The sequence below is a fragment of the Gopherus evgoodei genome, chromosome 1 (genome assembly GCF_007399415.2).
Source record: "Gopherus evgoodei ecotype Sinaloan lineage chromosome 1, rGopEvg1_v1.p, whole genome shotgun sequence".
Taxonomy (NCBI): Eukaryota; Metazoa; Chordata; order Testudines; family Testudinidae; genus Gopherus; species Gopherus evgoodei.
In genome coordinates this window covers 2,210,073-2,230,061 of record NC_044322.1, presented here as the reverse complement: position 1 = coordinate 2,230,061, position 19,989 = coordinate 2,210,073, and the positions used below count along the sequence as shown (strand labels likewise).

Here is a 19,989-nt window from a genome sequence, read left to right as displayed (position 1 = left end):
ACAAAAGTATTAAAAACAGAGACAGAACTGCCCTTAAAGACATGTCAGCAGAAATAAAGAGATTGCGGGAGCCGGCAGGGGCTTTGCTCCCAGCCCCCCCTCAGAAATTGCTGCCGGCTGGATTGTATACACCATATGTTAGATCGCTTTCGATAGTCAGCTCCTTTCCTCGGCTCCCCCAGCTCGGAGCTCACACTTGCCTTTCACACTGGTATGTTAGCCAGCAAAGGCAGCTGCCACAGAGGCGATGTCCACCTTGTTTGGGCTAATTTCCTGGGCCCTGTCGGCTACTCTATATGCAGTGCAGTGCATGGATTGTATCTGCCCTGCCATCGCCCCTCTGCTGGGCGGCTGGGACCTGCTCAAGCATCTTTGGCCATGTCACCCACTAGAGTCTGCAGCCGCCGGAACGCATGAGCGCTGATGCTCATCCTACTAACCTGGATTCTCCTGTAGCTCAGGGGGCTCTAGGGTAACCAGACAGCAAGTGTGAAAACCTGGGACGGGGTGGGGGTAATAGGCACCTATATAAGACGAAGCCCCAAATATCAGGACTGTCCCTATAAAATTGGAACATCTGGTCACCCTAGGGGGCACGTTCTCCAGGGCTGGAGCAGAAGGCTGGTGTTCTAAGCCCAGTGCTGACCTGCTTCGAGTTATTTTCTCTTCTGAAATTATTGTCATCACGGTCATACACAAAGCCTTTGGGTCCCACCAGCAGTCTGCCTCGAGAGAGGGATGGAGGTTTCCTTGGTATCACCTCACCCTTCGTGGTAGAAGATGTTTACTGAGATGGTTTCAGAGCAAATGCTGGTTTCTGGGAAGACCCACCCAGGGATTTGAACCAGGGGCCCCAGCTTGTAGAATCTGCAGAGAAAGGAGAATGGCCCATACTACCAGCTCCACCCCTGCTCGAACATCAGTGACACCCATGGCTGAACCAGGCTCAGCACTGACGCCACAGCCCGGGACTCCCTCCGCTATTGATGGCAAGGCTGACTAAGCCTGCTGGATGCTCGTCACTGCTGCGTTAGCTGGATGGGGCTAAATATTTGCCGCTTCATGCTACGGAAGGGGGCAGAAATATAGTGGAAACCCACCGCCAGCACCACCTGAATTCTCCGCTGTGGCACGTGCAATGAACAGTCTTCCACCAGAACCTCTCCTCCGCATTCAACGGAGAGGGCTGCAGCCTATCAGGACGAAAGTCAGGATTCCCTTGTCCTCGGCTCACGGCGGCTGCTTGACCCTGAGTGATAGAGTGAGCAGAGCACTTGCATCTTGATAGTGCTTCCCTGCCATCGCAGGACTTCCCACTGGTCTCAGCTTCCTTATCTGACCTCGCTAACTAAGGGGGCCAGGCCCTCCTGGTCAGGACCTCACGGGACACCTGCTGGGCAGTAATTTCTTGCATCATTATTCAGCCATCATCAGGGCCAAGGGGCTGCGCTACCCCCTCCACCCGCCCCGGTCAAGCAGTCAGCTGTGAGCGTTGCAAAGGTACGAAAGACGTGGCGAGAGGGATGAGGGGAGACAGACCCTGGTGCCTAGAGAGACCCATGGAGTTCCAGGCTGTCCCACGAGCTGCTCCCTCTTCCCAGCGTTCTGTTGCAATCTCCGAAAAAGAAAATCACCTCCACTCTGCCTTTTGCTACCATGCCATATAATATCAGTTGGATGAAACTGAACCCCCTTCGACCCCCATGAGCTCTTTTCCTTTTAGTGACGTTTGGTCACAATTCTTTGCCTCTCCTGGATCAACAGGCCAGGTTTGAGTACTGAGCTTGAATCAGAACAGGGAGCAGCGAGATGATCATAGAAACATAGAATGGTAGGACTGGAAGGGACTTTGAGAAGCCTTCTAGTTCAGGCCCCTGCATGCAGGGCAGGACCAAGCACCATGATTCAGGGTGTACTGTTAGGAGGTTTCCATTGGGACAAGCTGTGCTGTGATGCAGCAGGATTCAAAGGGCAGCTGAGGGAAATAGGACAAGGAGGAGGAGAGACACTTCCCTGAAGGCCTTCACTGAAGTCTTCAAAATCACCCTGCTGGACACATGATTTTCACAGCACTGCCCATTTCAAATAAGCACTAGGTGACTAGGCTGTAGCTCATTAAGCAGGAGACCAATAGAGTAGGTAGCTTCTGAAGCAGTTTGGGATGGTCTGGTCCCCAGGAAGAAGACACGTGGTCTCGTTAAAAGAGGTGGCTGGGTGCAGGAGGAGGAACTGGTCCATGATCTCAATGCAAGCAGCAAAATGCACCTGTGCTCAGCAAAGCGTGGTGCTCTTTGTAAAGAGGTGACCCACGTGGGGAGGTGCAGGCCGCCTTATCTAGCCGTGGAAGAGGATGTGTGTAGCCAGCGCGGTTGTAGCCTCCAGTTCTGTAAATATGTCTCTGCAAATAGGGCCATCTCAGAAGAAAACAAAAATGCCATAGAAAAAACCCCAGAAGTACAGCCCCCGTCCATGTAAGCACAAATGCCTTCTCTTTGTAAACAGGTGGGATTTGTCGAAAGCATCTTCACGCAGGGGTACTCTTTCCAAACACGCCGTGTGGCCAGGTGGTCTCTACCAGTGAAGGGCTGTGTGGGGCTCAGAGCAGAATGAATATTGAGGAAGCCAGGAGAAGACAATCAGAAAAAGTTTTAAAATTTCCTTCGCCCGGCAAATCACAAGTCAATCCCGTGGAAACACTGGCAGGTCTTCAGTGTGACAAAGGGACTTGCTTCTTTGGCAGCTGATGAGCTTCAGCCTGCAATTCAGCAATTACTCCAGTTCTGTCAGCTGTGCAGGATGGCTCAGTGGCCCCATCAAACAACCAAAGCAGCCACAGCTCCTGGAGGGCAGGTGTGTTTTAGCACTGAGCAAGGTTCCTGGTTTCCTTCCATCCCTGGAACTGATGGGTTTGGAGGACCAAACGCCAAGGAGGTGGCGCAAGTGGTTGCAGATGCCGTCTGAGCACTCACTTCTCAGGACAGGGGGTTGCAGTGCAGCGATTTCATTTTAGTGGCCATCTGAATGGCTGACCAAGAAGTGGAAGCCATTCATCCCCAAGTGAGCTACGTACCCAGGTCCCGAGAACATGATGGGACCAGGGACTCCTTGGGGTCACATCAAAGGGGAGGGGAAACCACCTAATTACTTATCAAGGTTTACCCCCCCCCTCAAATGTGATCCAAGACAATCTACGTATTAGTGCAAACATGGTTTATTATTATCGAGAACAGCCTTGGTTTTGTGGCACCCAGCTGTCTAATCGTGCCTTCACTGGAAGGACACAAGGCTTGGGGAGTGGGGTTGAGGCACGCTGGATACAATGGAGGCAGGATTTCCCTTGCCGTGTCCTGGGACAGACAGCTCGGAAGCGTCTGGAGAGAGAAGGGCTGTACATACTAGCATCACTGGGAGCAGAGGGACAAGGGCAGGATCATCTCCGGGTTCTACGGCACCCTCCCCCACCCCAAGCAGCCACCAAGCCCGGCCACACTGCTTAGGTTTCTGGAGTCCTCTTCACAAAAGGATGCAGGGCTTTTTAGGTTTCACCGGGGCAGGGTTGAGGACGGCTCGCACGGCCTCCGTGAAGACCTCTTTGATGCCTTCCTGGTTGAGGGCGGAGCACTCCATGTACTTGACGGCGTGGATCTGCTTGGAGAGGTTGACCCCCTGCTGGGTGGTGACGGGCAACTGATTCTGCTCCTTTAGCTTCTTTATGGCGTCGGGGTTGTTTCTCAGATCCTTCTTGGTGCCCACGAGGAGGATGGGCACATTGGGGCAGTGGTGGCAGACCTCCGGGTACCACTTGTGTTTCACGTTCTCGTAGGAGGATGGGCTGGCTATGGAGAAGCAGATGATGAAGACGTTAGTCTGGGGGTAGGAAAGCGTCCGGAGCCGGTCGTACTCCTCCTGGCCTGCCGTGTCCCACAGATTTAAGTTAATAGTCCTGCCGTCCACCGTGTTCTGGGCGCTGTAGTTGTCGAAGACAGTGGGGATGTACTCCTTGGGGAAGGCGTTGGTGGTGTAGCAAATCAAGAGGCAGGTCTTCCCCACCGCCCCATCACCCACCACCACACACTTTATGCTCTGCATCCCGGCTCACGTTCCCTGGGCTCCGCTTCAGCAACCTGGAGGGGGAGGAGACAGAGTCAATGAGAGCAAGCTCAGTGCAGGACGCGCTGGGGATGGGCTCTGGCCTGCGCTATGCCCGGGGGCTCAGGGTAGGTGATCACAAGGGCACCTTCCGGCCTTCAGAATTTAGGATGGGTGGAAGACAAGTAAGTGCAGCTACCATTTGACCAGCCGTCTGCTCCCACCCAGGGTCCTGCACGTAGACCTACAATCACAGCAATGTAGGCCTGGAAGGTCATCTCATTGTGCTCCCCCCTCCCCCCGCGCTGAGACATGACCAAGTCAGGGGCGACAGAAGCTCCTGAAAAGTGTGGGGGGGAACCCGGCCACCAGCATCCAAAACGTGCCCCTGCCCCCTCTGTGCCGCCTCTGCCCTCCCACGCAGCTTCTTCCCCCTGAGCCCCAGTGCCACCCCTTCTCCCTGAGCCCACACCCTCATACTGCCCCTTCTCCTCGAGCCCCTGCCCCTGCGCCTCTGGTCCCCGCTTCCCCGAGGCCCCGCTCTTCCCCCCAAGGCCCTGCCCCCACCCCTGGACCACCCATTGTCCACCTTCGCACGGTCTCCTCCCTCAAGGCACTGCCCCCTACTCACTCCTCTCCATCTTTTCTCCCCATGTCTTGCCCTTACGGCTGGTATGCCCCCCGTTCTGGCACCCCAGCCCCACTTCTCTCCAGCACACATCGCTTCCATCCACTGGAAGCCTCAAGATTCCTGAGCCTCACTTCATTCACACCAGGGCCAGCTGGCGTCTCAGGGGCCATGTGTTCGCTAGGATAGGAGGCCTCCAGGGAAAGCCGTGCTGGTGACCGAGTCAGTACTGAACCAGCACTCTGATGCCACGGTGAGGGGCACACACACAAGTGCTGGGGCTCAGAGGAGACACACAACTGAAGTCATTGATTTGTGTTGCGGTAGTGCCTAGGTGTGCCCAGTCCAGAGCCATGGCCCCCATCGTGCGAGGCGCTGGACAGACAGATGGTTTCTTTCCCCAGAGAGCATGTAATCTAAGTCTCAGACAGGTGACACTAGGTGGGTTATTACGCCAAACAGCTGGAAAGAGCAGAAGGTAACAAAAGACAATGCCAGATGTCCTGCGTGTTGATGACCAGTAATAACGGTGTTAGCTCTGCTTATCTGGCCAAATCCCAGTACCTGTGATTACATTCGGCCTCCTCTACTTTCTCTGTGCAGTTTCACTTAAATATAGGATCTGCTTCCCTTCCTGCCTGGAAGAGCTGTTGTGTGGGGCAGTGCACTGCTAAGCAGCTGCCACACTCCATCCTAGAACTGGCTGCATTACAGCGATGGGCAAATATCCATCCTCATCCTCAAAGGCAACCTGCACAGCAGTTTCAAAAGAGGAGCCTGGGAGCATAAACTCGGCTAGACACGGAAACTCATGGCCTGAGCAGAGACACTGGATATGTGACTTATTACAAGGATCCGTAACTCGCTCACCCCCTCTTTTTGTGCTGTGACCGCTGAGGTGATAACGGGCCACTCTACCTTGAATGGGCCCTTCCACTATGTGCTAAGTACTAATGCTAAACAACACCATTCCACCTTGCATTCAGCTGGGATGCTGGGAGTCCCTTTCCCAGCCCTGAAGAAGATCTATGTGGCTGAAAAGCTAGCACTGGCATAAGCACTTGGGGGAGAGGGATAGCTCAATGGTTTGAGTATTGGCCTGTTAAACCCAGGGTTGTGAGTTCAATCCTTGAGGAGGTCATTTAGGGAACTGGGGTAAAAAATCTGTCTAGGGATTGGTCCTGCCATGAGCAGGGGGTTGGACTAGATACCTCCTGAGGTAACTTCCAACCCTTATATATATATATATATATAAAAATTCTAAAATACTTTACCCTTCAAAGCACTTTACAAAAGCCTCATTAGCCCTGCTTGGTGTGGTCAACACTGCGGGAGCAGGAGATCCAGGAACAGAACGCCCAGTCCAGTCCCCTAGACACATGGTATAATCACTAGGCACGCTCAGAAGCTGTAGCTAGTGCTGATAAGATTCTGGCCAGGGGCAGAAGGGAGATAATCACCCACTGCTATCACATGCCCCTGGGAATGATAGTGAGAAGAGAGATGCTCATTCATCAGGCGGTGGCAGTGCATGGGACCCTGCCAGGAAGTGTCGCGAACAGATCTGGAGGAGGCTGATAGGCAGCTGGCCCAGTACAGGCTCCAATCTCCTTGCTGTTAGAAGGTTTGGGAAAAGTTTGGAAGCAAGTGCTTGCTCTGGCCTGTCGCTTAGCCTCACGGCCCATTTTCCAGGCTATGATCTCGTGGGATCGTTCAAGTTACCAAGGGTTCAGCCCACTCCTGGCTCTGAAGGAAGATGTCCAAGGAAAACCCAGGTGCTGTGGGGGGCGGGATGTTAGGGAGCTGCCAGGGGGTGCTCTTCCCTCCAGTCAGTACTAAGCCAATGCCCTGGCAGGGTGCCCCCTTTCAGAGGAGATATAAGGCCAAGCATCCTGATTGCAGAGGGCCCTTTCTGCAAGGGCAGGGTTGTGAACCCAGATGTCCTGAGCAGATTAATGGGTAATTGCATTCTGCCTCTCCAAATACCCTGTTCTGCTGCCCTTGGGTATATTATTCTGCTCCATCTCCTGTCCTGAACTGCAACCTGGTTTTCCTATGCACTGCAGCTGTGTTCCACCCCAGAGGTGACTGCACCTTGGTAACTGGAGTAAAGGCTCCCATGGCGATTGTTTGTAACTTTGTAGGCAGCTTGTTAGACAGGAGTTCCTCTGTGAACTGCGCCCCCTCAGTTCACATGCCACCTCCTCCCCTCACCCCCCTACAGCCATGCTCCCATCAGCCCTGCCCCCTTTCACTTCTAGACATTTATCTGCAACTGCTTTGAAAAATACCCGTTTCAAGACTGAGGTCTGGGAGCAGGGCAGTGTGGGACCGGGGCAATCTGGCGGTGTAGGGGAGACAGCTGGGGGGGGGCATGGGAGTGAATTGCTGTGCAGGGGGCTAGAGGTGGGCTGGATCTGTGTGGAGGGGTGGATAGCCAGTGAGGTCAGTAACTCCCTGCGCTGTAACATACATCGAAACACGTAGGGAAAACCAGGTTCCCTCTCAGTCAAGTCGGCTGGAGGGCTTTTCCAGCAAAGCCACGGCGTAGTCACCCCGGTGGCATGCTCCAGCACCCTGCCATCCCCACCCCACGCACTCCTCACCTCCACAGCAAGCTCCAGCCCCCAAACAGCCGGGGCGCACTGAGCCAGCGCCTCCCAACCCCCCTCGCCTGCACCGCTTCACGCCTTCCCTTAGGAACGCCACGGCGCAGACCTGGGGCAGGAGCACCCAGGGGGCTTCGGCGCACAAGCTGGCTGGCTTGCAGTGGGACTGGCATTCCCAAGTGACCTCCCTCCCTGAAATGGCCCCCGGACAGCTGTGTAGGGTCCCGCGTGCTGCGGTGGGGCGCAGCCAGGAGGTATGGGACACGTGCTGTCCCCAGCATCTACCCTGCGGATTGTAATCCCTGCACTGCCCTCTGCGGCCAGCAGGGATGGGATCCAGGAACCAGTTCCTTCCCTGCGGCACCTCCCTCCCTCTCCCTGCAGCACATCTTAGGACAGTGCAGGGACAACTCCCTTGCCCAGGCCCCATGTTCCCAACAACCTGCCACTCACTCAGCCATCCCCCTTCCAAAGGGGAAAGCTGGGCATACTCCGTGTCCCCCCTCCACCCCACACCGGCCCTGCACCCAGCGCATCGCGGCTATTGACAGCATTGGGTACCTGGGGGCACCTGCTCCCTGCAAGGCACCTGCAGCAGCCTACCGTATATACTTGTGTATAACCCATTTTGTGCCTAAGCTGGCTTGCCTCTTTTCCCCTCAGCGCTGCCTCCCGCTGTGACCTGCTCCCCGGCCTCCTGGCCTGGCCCTCCAGACCTCTGCCCCAACAGCCTGGCCAGGCCAGAAAACCTCAGCTGGTTCATCCGTCCCGCTGCCTTGCCCCCCAGCATCTGCCCGCTCCGTGTATTCCACCACTTCCACCACAGCTTCCCCGTTCCCTGGCGTTTGGAGGGCACATGAGGGGCAGCGCTGATCGCCAGCCACGCACTGCCATGAGGGAACCACTGAGCCCGGGACCCCCACCTGGGGCCTGCACCCAGACTGAGCCCAGCAGGGACGTCACCCCACAACCAGGATTCCTAGGAGAAAGCAGTGGCTTGCACAGCTGCCTGGGCGCCTGGATCTCCTGTGTGACCCCAGGCAAGTCCCCACTTCCCTGGGCCTCAGTCTCCCTATCAGCAAAGTGAGGCTAAATTGCTGCCCGGGGCTGTGGAGGAAGCCTTGGCTCTGAGAGGGCTCAGGCTGGCTTCTGTGGGACGTGGGCAAGTCGCTTCATCAACTCGTTCCCCCTCAGCACGATGGGGTAACAGCCCAGCCCAGCCTCCCAGCAGTGCAACAGGGCCAGATAAGCACCACAGAACAGACTTGTGTGTAAATGTGGACATGTCACTTCCCTGCTGTGTGTCTCAGTTTTCACATCTGTAAGATGGGGATGATCTTGTACCTGCCTCACAGGGGGGTGTGAGGTTTAACCCATTAATGGCAAACATCCTTTGGGATCTCTGGGTAGAAAAGCACAGCAAGATCATGCCAAGGGGTAGGAAGGAATAGCGGGTGCCCCCCCCCAATACTTCCCATTACCCCTTCCACTATTCCAGGGGTTCTCAAACTGGGGGTTGGGACCCCTCAGGGAGTTGCAAGATTATTAACTGGGGGGTCGCAAGCTGTCAGCCTCCACCCCAAACCCCGCTTTGCCTCCAGCATTTATAATGGTGTTAAATATATTAAAAAGTGGTTTTAATTTATAATGGGGGCTACACTCAGAGGCTTGCTATGTGAAAGGGGTTACCAGCACAAAAGTTTGAGAACCACTGCACTACTCCAGTACCCCACCTGGTATTATTTATGTAACCAACATTATTTATCCTCATTGAATAATGTATGTGTATAAAGCAAAACCCTCGCTCCCCCAAGAACAGGCTTCACTGCCCCTCTGCTCCCCTGAATTAATTATTCCAGTGTCGCCCTGAGCAGGATGCGAATTAGGTTTAACCACCAGCGAGACTGCAAAGGGACAAGTCGATTGGGAAATGTGACCAGGGAGCATGTAAGATCCAGGGCGTAGCTGCCACAGTGAACTTCCAACTGCTGCACTGCCACCAGGCCGATGGGACAGATGAGAGGGGAGCAGCCTCTCGGGGGCAGGCAGCTGGCAACACGCAGACCCAGGCCTGGGGATGGAACGACCCAGCACTGGGGCCATTGGAGAGGTGCAAATCTAGGCCTGCAGGACTACAGGCAGGTTCTCTGATTGAGCCAAAGAGGTCTCTGGAGCAATAGTAGGCTCTTAACCTCTTACTTGAACAAAGGCCCGTGTTCTCTCAGGGAGGACTACAGGGACAAGAACAGAGGCATGTCAGAGTGGGAGTCTGGGGCTTTAATCTGACCCACAGCCCAGCTGGACTCCACCAACACTCCCTGTGGGTCAGATTAAAACCCTAGACCCCAATCAACCCTGGAGCCAGCCCCCAGTTTTGCCAATGGCACCAATCTCTCTAATGGGCCAAACTGAAATCTCAGCTCCTCACAGCCCTGCAGTTCAGAGTGCTTGGACCCTGACCCGCCCCAGCCTGACGCCCAGTCTCCCTGCACCCACTCTACTGGAAGAGAGTGCTGCGATGGTAGGGAAACAGAGCTGCTGTGGGGGACATCGAGGGATAGCAGAGACAAGTTTAGCTTCCAAGTGTGGGGAAAAAGCCAGGATCTAAAGACCCAGGAACCAGACTCCCTTCTTCCCTCCCCTCCTGGCCAGAGGCTTCTATCCACCAAGCTAGACCTGCCACAGAACCAACCATTCCTGGGGTTTAGAAAGGAGCATCAAGGGAGAAAAGGCTCTGCCTTTTAGCAAACCAAACTTGGATTCCCCATCTGTTTGTGAGGGATCTTGAGAGAAAAGTACAGCTCCCTGCTCCTCTCTTCCCTACTGTTACCAGGCTGGGGCTGTCTAGTTTCCGGGAAAGAGGCCAGGACGTGATGCTGGAAGGTTTCTTCTGACCTGGAGGGCCAGGACAGGATGTTGGGGTAGCACTAGCCATGGCCACCATGGGTCATGGATATCAAGCTCCTCTGAACAAAGTATGCTGGGAAAGGGGTGGAGTCAGGGGCCTTTATAAGGCAGGCTCTGATACCGCTCAGGGGTGATGCTGTCTCAGGGAGCAAAAACCCAGAGTGTCTGTGAGCAAGGGCACTTGGACAGTATATTGGCTGGACTGGAGAAGACATTAGCGCCCTGACCTCTATGGAAGTGACTGCGCTGGTCAGTCTGGTGAACATGGCTTTTAAGCTGTTGCTTTTTCTCTGTTCCCCCTTGTACCCCTTTGTACCTCTGCCGTGGTGCATAGGGGATCTGGACCCACTGTCAGATCAGGCCTTTAAACAGCCCTCTTCTTTCTCACCACATCTACTGTGTGTATTGCGACAGCCGTGGGTCAGGGCCCTGTTCTGCAAGGTGCTGGACAAACACAGAACTGGACGAGAGAGTCACTGCCCCCAAATGCTGACGAGCTCACTTTGTTTCTCTCAATTGCTACACACCTCTGCTCTCCCTGGCTCTGATCGGGAACAGATGCTCCAAAATACCCTGAGCAGCCCCATTCTCAGGGCACCTCGAGATCAGGAAGTCCCCTGTGAATGCCCGTTCTTGCAACATGTCTAGGTCGCTGCGCTTTGGAGAAGAACCTGGCTTTGGGAAGCCTTTCGAGGGCTGCCCATTTCTAGATCAGACCTGGGTTGAACCCTGAAACCTCAAAGCCTGGATCCTACCAACTGGAGCCTGGGACCACAGCAGCTGCCATGCTGGGGCAGACCAGGAGTCCATCTAATCCAGCATCAAGCATCCCCTAGCTGCATCAGGGGAAGGTGTAAGAAATGCTGCAGCAGGCAGAGGTGGGATAACATGTCCCCAAAGGAAGCTTCCTTTTAATCTCCGGTTGAGTCCATCTTCCTTTGAACCCTGCTAACCTCTTGGCCTTAGTGGTATCTTGTGGCAATGAGTTCCACTGCCTATTTGTACATCAGAAATGGTCTGAGGTAAACAGGATGAAGTTCAATAAAGATAAATGCAAAGTGCTCCACTTAGGAAGGAACAATCAGTTTCACACATACAGAATGGGAAGAGACTGTCTAGGAAGGAGTATGGCAGAAAGAGATCTAGGGGTCATAGTGGACCACAAGCTTAATATGAGTCAACAGTGTGATACTGTTGCAAAAAAAGCAAACATGATTCTGGGATGCATTAACAGGTGTGTTGTAAACAAGACACGAGAATTCATTCTTCCGCTTTACTCTGCGCTGGTTAGGCCTCAACTGGAGTATTGTGTCCAGTTCTGGGCACCGCATTTCAAGAAAGATGTGAAGAAATTGGAGAGGGCCCAGAGAAGAGCAACGAGAATGATTAAAGGTCTTGAGAACATGACCTATGAAGGAAGGCTGAAGGAATTGGGTTTGTTTAGTTTGGAAAAGAGAAGACTGAGAGGGGACATGATAGCAGTTTTCAGGTATCTAAAAGGGTGTCATCAGGAGGAGGGAGAAAACTTGTTCACCTTAGCCTCCAATGATAGAACAAGAAGCAATGGGCTTAAACTGCAGCAAGGGAGATTTAGGTTGGACATAGGGAAAAGTTCCTAACTGTCAGGGTAGTTAAACACTGGAATAGATTGCCTAGGGAAGTTGTGGAATCTCCATCACTGGAGATATTTAAAAGTAGGTTAGATAAATGTCTATCAGGATTGGTCTAGACAGTATTTGGTCCTGCCATGAGGGCAGGGGACTGAACTCGATGACCTCTCGAGGTCCCTTCCAGTCCTAGAGTCTATGAGTCTATTATGTCAAGTATCAGAGGGGAGCTGTGTTACTCTGCATCCACAAAAACAACAAGGAGTCTGGTGGCACCTTAAAGACTAACAGATTTATTTGGACCACTGAAGAAGTGGTTTTTTACCCACAAAAGCTTATACACAAATCAATTTGTTAGTCTTTAAGGTGCCACCACACTCCTTGTTGTATTTGTATATTGTTATTTGTTCTTTTACAACGTTCATTTTGTTCCTTTTCCATTTCATTGACTGTCCCCTTCTCATCCTGTTAAGGGGCTGGGAACATCTATTCACCTTATCTCCCATTTCTATCAATTCATAATTTTGTACTCATTCACTAAGTCTACTAGTGTTCCAAATTTCTTCATTGGAACACTTTTTGGTTAAAAATGGCTTTTTGATCAACGGAACTTTGGAAGAATTTCCTTTTGGTGGAAATTTTCTCTGTGGGGTGGGTGGGTGGGTGTGGAGTGCTCTTTCTTTCTTCACCAAAACCAAGAACATTTTGGATCTCGGTAGAAAAATTGAGGTTTTGGTTTTCAAAAACCTGCCTTTTGTGCTGAGAAGGTTTTGTTTTTCACTGTCAGGCTGAGACCTTTTAGTCAACAACTATGCGGGGTGAGGCGTGAGGGGGAGGAAATAATTTTGTAACACTTCCGGTGAAATTTTTTGGCCAGCTCTAATTCTGTCTTCTCACTAAAATAAACAGCCCTACACTTTTCAGTCTCTTCACGTGGAAGTGTGTCCGAGTGACTGGCCCCTTAAGGGAGATGGGCCAGCCCCATCTGTGTCATAATCAGCTGCTTCTCAGCCTGGAGCGGGCATCAAGAAAAGGCTGAGACAGAGCCGTTGCGGGTATGGAACCAAAGGGAGTGGGGAGGCTGGCTGGCTCCTGTGGAAGGCCACAAGCCAGGGTCTGCAGGAGGCCGAGTACTTCAGGGGACCAGCCTGAGGACCAGTGCGCTATACTGAGGCAGGGGAAAGACTCAAAGGTAGCCCTGAAAGGGGCCCAGAGGGACGCCCGAAGAGAAGCCCAGGAAGAGCAGAAGAACCTTTCGTTTGTTGGGACCTGGGTCACCCCAGAAGGGGCTGAGTCCATTTATGACTTGGCTGGAGGGCTAAGCCGCAGCTCAGCCAGACCTGTGTGTGGCTCACAAAGGAGACCCACCTCGGGGGAGGGACACTGAGGCAGGGAGTGCCAGCAGTGCCACGCCGGAGCAGAAGGGGGCGGTGCGGGGTGGCCACGCCCAAACACAGGCACTCTCCCTACTGCCCTGTTCCTGCAACCCCCTGCAAGGCAGGGCGCCTGGAGGCGAACAGAGTACAGGGCGCGAAGCTGGGGGTGAAACTGACACACCAGCGCCAGCTCTGCAAGTGAAAACCCCGGCGTACAGTGAAAGCAGGAAACGCAGAGCAGGCCCAGCCCAGCCCCACCTCCCAGCCTGGCAGAGGATTTCTCAAGGCCCTTTGGCACCGTCCCGACGTGGGATTGTTCACCCAGCTAGGGCTGGGGGAGCAGATATCTCCCGGGGTGGGGACTAGCCGGCACCGCGGGGCCCTGTGGGGAGAGCGCTCTGCCTGTGTGATTGGCGGCAGGAAGCAGAGCGGCTGGGCCGGCTGTGGGAAGGCGGCGCAGCGGGCTTGTGGGGCTGAGCAAAGCAGGTGGGGCGGGGGAGGGGAACGCCAGTTTCCCTTGACGCACAGAGCAGATTTAAAAATACACTCCCGCCGAACGCGCTTCGTGTGCAACGGCAGACAGGCCGCAGCCCCATCACAGCAGCAGCCCAGCCAGGCTGCACAGCCGGCCAGGCCTGGACGGCCCACAGGGGCTGGGCACCAGAGACTCCCAGCCAGCTGGCTCCAAGGCGAGACAGAAGGGGAGGAAGGGTGGCCTTGTGCTGGAGTCCCTAGGCTGAGAACAGGAGAATTGAGTTCAGTTCCTGCCTGGGCCAGACCGGCCCGGTGCCCCTGGGCAAATGGCTTGTGCTCTCCCAGGTCCCCTTCTGTGGAATGAGAATAATGACGCCTTATAGGGAGGCTGAGGCCAAATCCAGGAGCTGCGAGGAGCACAGGGAAGGGTTTCATGTTAACGGACACTAATCCAGGTGGAAACTTCAGTGAAGGCCCCGGGGGAGCCAGAAGGTAGAAGGACTGGAAGGGACCTCGAGGGAGCCAGGCCCCTGCATTCATGGCAGGACTAAAGGCTGGTCCACATGACGCAGTTAGGTCGAGGTCAGGCAACTTACGTCAGCCTGATTATGTCAGTGTCTACACTACAGCCTTCCTCCCGCCGACGGAAGTGCCCTCCTACACCAGGATCATAACTCCACCTCCACGGGAGGCATCAGGCGTCTGTTGGTGTCGTTAGGGCAGTGCAGTGTCCGTGTAGACGCTGCACCCCTTACACTGGCTGCTGGCTGGCTTGTCCATTTCACGGCAGGTTGACTTATGTTTCCAGTGTAGACATACCCCAAGTATTATCTAGAGCATCCCTGACAGGTGTTTGTCCAACCTGCTCTTAAAAACCTCCAGTGATGGAGATTCCACCACCTCCCTCGGCAATTTATTCCAGTGCTAAACCTGACAGTTAGGAACTTTTTCCTAATGTCCAACGTACACCTCCTTTGCTGCAATTTAAGCCCACTACTTCTTGTCCTATCCTCAGAGGTTAAGGAGAAAATTTTTCTCCCTCCTCCTTGTAACAACCTTCTATGTATTTTGTGGTGACCCTCACAAAGTGACCAAGGACCAGTAGGAGGGTGAAGAGCCCCCAGGGGAGTGGGCATCGGCAGTCCCTCTTCCCCCTTTGCTCTGCTGGGACCCACTCAGGAGATCAGCCACTCTGCGTGGCGCTAATACAGCAATGCCATCAACTCCCAGCGAAGTCACTGGGACTTTTCCACTGACTCTGAGGCTGAGGGGTGAAATGGGACCCTCTTTGAACAGACGTGATTGGATGGTTAATCAGGAGCTGACCCAGACTCGCTGATAGAAAGTCTCAGATCTGGGAAGGCACCGCGGGTGCCAGTGTTGTGTAGTGTGCAGTCTGCTGCCTTTCATCAATGTCCAGCGGATTTGCATGACATCGATTTGCATAACACTACCTGTTTGCATAGTGGGAAATCTTCCTCCTATGCATGCCGCCTTGCAGAGTTCCAGCTCCCTTAATGGACTTTTCAAATGGCCCTTCGCTTGGTCTGTCCCACAGCCCCTACAGGCATCCGCCTGGCAAGTCTCTTGTTTCCCAGAATGCAGTTTCAACCCAGTAGCAACCTGATCAGTCTATCACACCTGGACTGTGCTTCCTTCCTGCAGGGTGCCGGCTTGTCCTTGCTGCATTCCTGAGGCCCTTGGAGTAGCAGCCTTGTGCACCACAGCTCAGTGTCCTGACTGGACTTCCTCTGTCTTGGGATACAATCCCCCTGCAGCTGTCCCCTTTTGGTGTGGGACAGCTGCAGCCAGCAAAGCCCCATGGCACAAGGGTGCAGGAGGTGCTGGCAAGCCCTGCATGAGCCCCCAGCCCGTAACCCACCCGGAGGGGCCGGGACAGGATTAGAGGGAGTTCATGTCCCTGATTTGAGCTGATCATTGTTAGAACTCCAAGGTCTGCCCCAGCAGATCAGCCCTAGTGAGCTTCCAGGAAGAAAAGCACCATTCCCTTGCTCAGGAAAAATAAGCCTTGAGGTAGGACCCACAGAGTGCAGCCAGCAAAGGACGCCAGAGGTCACTTACAGATCCTGAGCTAACCTGAGCACCCCGAATGCTGTGAGAGCCACGGAGAGCTGCAGCTGGCCAGTGAGCATTCAGCACCCTTGCATCGGGCCCCTTGCTAGTGACCTAACTTGCCGCACCAGGTGTGAAAGATTTGGCCTTTCCCCCTGCCTCACTTTCCCCAAATGGGGATTACAATACTCACCCACAGTGGCTTCCTAGACTTAAATGAGGGAATGCCTGCACAGTGCTCTGAACAGGCAAACCACTAAGTGTCAGAACAAAGTCATGGCTAGCTGCGACATCCTATGCTGCAGAACTGCTGCTTCATGGGGATAGGGGAGTTGGTCTATCTGGTATCTATACAGCCACCAGCTCTGTAATATCCCAGCGTCTCCTAAATGTTTGAAAACAGACATAAAACTACTCACATCTCCTCCTTCCCAGCCTGCAGGTGAAATAGCGAGGGGGGGCTGGGGGGAAGGACAAACAGACGTGAGACACAAGGGCCTACTGTGGGAAAGCTAAATTAGAGAGAGGAGTTTCAGATCCTCCTGATCCGAACCCACAGGTCTCTCTCACCTGAGTTAAAGGAGAGCCTGGGAGCAGTGAAGGGGCCAGGCCACAGCTGTGCAGCTCTATTTCCAGCCAGCAGAGGGCAGTGGTGTACACTCACTAGCAAGCTCATGACAGTACCATTCCCTATTTTACAAGTGGGGAAACTGAGGCACAGAGGTGGGAAGTGACTTGCCTAAGGTTACCCCGTGAGCCTGTGACAGAGCTGGGATCTGAACCCAGGAAGAGGCGTTCCCGTTCTTAAATCTTGGTCCCGCCCTGCTCCTCTCACTAAATCAATGGCACCTGGGAGTCCGTCCCTGAGGCGAGAGTGGGGAGGGACAAGAGCAGCTTGTGCAGCTGCATATAGAGCGCCAGGTCCTGGCTGCCTCTTGTCCTCATGCTCCTCTCCCCGGAGGTCTTGTGAGGTCACCAGAACCAGGTGACCTGGTGGCTTGGGTGGTGCTCTGCCTCTCCCCTCCCAGCCAGGGAACTGCTGGAGATGCAGGGCCGGTGGGGGCAGCAGCTGGCAGGCAGGGAGCAGCTGGCCCTCCCACAAATGGAATCAAAGACCAGCCATGTGAATCCCTGTCACAGCCCAGCTCCCAGCCAAATGCTCGCTTCCTCTGCAGGTGACGTTCGGGGGCACGGTGCCCCCTCTCCCACCCCACAGAACATGGGTGGAGCTGGGGGTACTCACATGAGGGTGGGGATTATTATAGCCGCAGAACAGATGGCTCAGGTGACCTGCCCAATGTCACAGAACAAGTTGGTGGCCGTGACAGGACTAGGCCCCAGGTGCCCTGCTGCGGCCACTAGACAATGCTGCCTCTCGATCTGAGCCAGACAGAAGTGAGAAGGCCTGCCCCGATGGCTGCAATAAATCCTTTCCAGAAGGAGCTGGCGGGCCAGAAGTAGGTAATACGGAGCCCAGAGTTACCGCTGGAGCGGACGAAGGGGGAATAAGGCAGGTGTGTGCCATCTCTGTGCCCCCCAGTGAACTCAATAAGCAGAACAAAACACTTCTTTGTCTTGGTAGCTTGTAAATCCTTCGGAAAGCAACCTGGAGTCACTGCTGTACGCTGCTGCACTGGAGGGGTTAATAAGACGGGTAATGAAGGAGAGAAGGAAACCACCTCCTGTGGGGCTGAGGGATAGGAACGGGACCAGATCCGGAATTTAACAACACAAGGAATATCTCCCGCTGCAGGAATCAGAGCTGAATGGACCAGACCCCAGAGGATGTTGAAATTCTGAGGGTGAAGGGGTAAAAGAACTTGCTACCATCTCCTCCAAACTCCTGGCCAGGCCTGGGAAGTGAAGACTTTCCCCAGAGCATCCATCGCAGGTGATACCCAGATCCCAGGGCACGCTGAGCAGGACTTCAGGGCACCAGGCACCTGGACACCTGTGCAGCACAGGTGTGAACTACAAGGACTTGTCTACACCCAGCAGTTGCACCAGTTTAATTCTGTGTGCACCTGTGATGGTTTAAAGTTAGTTCTATGGCTTGAGTTGGTGCCTACAACCCCACCACAGGCTGAGCTGCCGTAAGCCAGGTTGGAACTGCTCTCAGCATGTCCACGTACAAAGCTGTACAGAGCTGAGCAGAGCCGCTGTAAAATCACGCCTCTAACTCCACCAGTGTCACTTGGTGTGTGGAGCACCAGAAAACTCTGCCGCGGGGCACCGGGCCCCAACATTAGAAGCTGTCAGTAAGATCCCAGTTGCCCTGCATCTTCCCTTCCCAGCTGCAACACGAGGCAGTTTGTGCTGTAACCAGCAGTTTGGTATAATTTCTGCTCTGCCCCCTCCTGCTTCCAAAAAGCCGATCAGGCCACTTGCTGCACTGCAACCAATGGAAGCAGCCTTGCTGCTGCTGCTGCACTGAAGGAGGCGCTGGGCCAGCATCAGTTAGAGACGCTCCCTCTGATCAGCAGGGTGGATGCAGGAGCCCTGCCAAGAGGCTGCTGAGGGAAGTGGGAGGCGGTGGTGCTGGGGAGGAAGGGCAGGGAAATGGGAGTGGATAATCTGATCTGGGCGGGAGAGGGGCCTGCCAAGCTTTGACACTCTGGAAATGTGAAAACCGCAGTCACCGCATCTTGCCTCAGTTTCCCCACCTGGATAATGGTGATGGCGCCTAGCTCACAGAGCTAGCTCATTTGCTCTGTGCTCCTTGGACAGAAGGGGCTTGAGGAACACTGTTCTTCTGGGAGCGGTGCCCATCACCATGGTATCTGAGTGGTACTGAGTACTACTGTTGGGTACATGGCAGAGATATTCACGGGTGGACCCCCCCACATCCCCTGTGATGGGAGGAAGGTCCATGTTGTTATCACCGTTTTACAGAGGGGCAGTGGAGGCCTGGAAGAGATGCGACCTGCTCTGAAGCCCAGTAGGCTACACAGATTCCCACTGACTTCACCGGGCGCAGGATCTGGCCATATGAGGTGGGGCTTGTGCCGGGACTGAAGCCAGGAGTCCCGATTCTGTCCCCACCTGGAGGCACAGTGATCCCGTTAGCGGGCGGGTTAGAGAACGTACCAGAGAGGTTCACCAGCCCCTCTCCCTGTGCAACTCTGCACAACTCCGCTCTGCTGGAGGCGAGCCATTCACCGGGAACGGGAGAGGACAGCAGCATCTGTTTGCGGGCATTATCACACCCAGCGCAGAGCAGCGGCTGCACTTTCTAGAGGGGTTGGGAAAGGCTGGGACAGTTTTGCAGAGTTGGCCTCAGGGTGGTGTCGACATACACACAATATTGTCTAACCCCCACATAGAGATCCAGGTGCTTATCCCACATCCATCACCGGGGTTTCTGGGCTCCTGCCCTGCAAAGTGCTAGGCCTGATCCTGCCCAGGGAACTTGATTTCAAGAGCAGGGCCTAACACTTTATGATCCCAAAGGGCTTCACAGACATCATTTAAAGTCTCAGACTCACTATCTCCATCCGGCAGAGGGGGAAACTGAGGCATCGGGGCAAAGTGGGCTCCCCAAGATTACACAGCTAGTCACTGGCATGGCTCAGGCTATAGCCAAAGGTTCCTGACCACCCGCCAGGCTGGCGGCTGTTCCCTGGAAGGCTCCTTCCTGCCCGAGAGCTGGCTATTGTCGTCCATTTCCTAACTTCAGCAGAGAAAAAAACCACTCCACCGTTATGCAAACGCTTTCTAGGCAGAAACAATTCTGCTTCTGTGGCCCGTATTTCCTAGGGCGGCTCTTCCTATTAGCATTCAAATCTTGGTTTCTGATCTGCTCAAGTATCGATTCCCTGTCCAAAGGCAGACACCTTTGTTGGCTGCTATTGACAGACCCAAGCTAACGCAGGGAGCCAGAGACCAAGCCAGCAGCTCTAGATGTCATGTGGCTTCTTGAAGGCTGCGCAGGCTGGCTGGGATAACAGCCCTGCCCGTGCCCAGTAACTGCCCCCTCTGGCACTGACAGGAGCAGGGGTCTCCAGGCTGCTCAGGGAGCTCAGCGCGGCAAGCACCCAGTCCAGAGCAGCGAGCAGACATGGTCTCCAGGAGCCACAGGTCCACCAGAACTTCCTGGTCAGCGCTGCTCTGAGGTTGCGAAAGCCCACGCTCCCCAGCCAGAGCCAACGGCCTTGGTGTAACACAGGAACAGAGCTGGGAAGGGCCTCTCTGCTCTGCCCAGCCTCCCATCGGGCAAGAGAGTCTTG

General features: G+C 54.5%; 1 protein-coding gene across 1 annotated transcript in view; it reads right to left on the bottom strand.

Moving 5' to 3' along the window:
• Positions 1 to 3,148: 3,148 nt before the first annotated feature.
• RHOG (ras homolog family member G) overlaps positions 3,149 to 19,989 on the bottom strand; it is a 30,310-nt gene continuing 13,469 nt past the window's right edge. Inside the window, exon 2 of the mRNA XM_030555858.1 lies at positions 3,149 to 4,124. Coding sequence (XP_030411718.1) covers positions 3,514 to 4,089 — 576 coding nt within the window. The 5' untranslated portion in view covers positions 4,090 to 4,124 and the 3' untranslated portion in view covers positions 3,149 to 3,513. The remainder of the gene's footprint in view (positions 4,125 to 19,989) is intronic.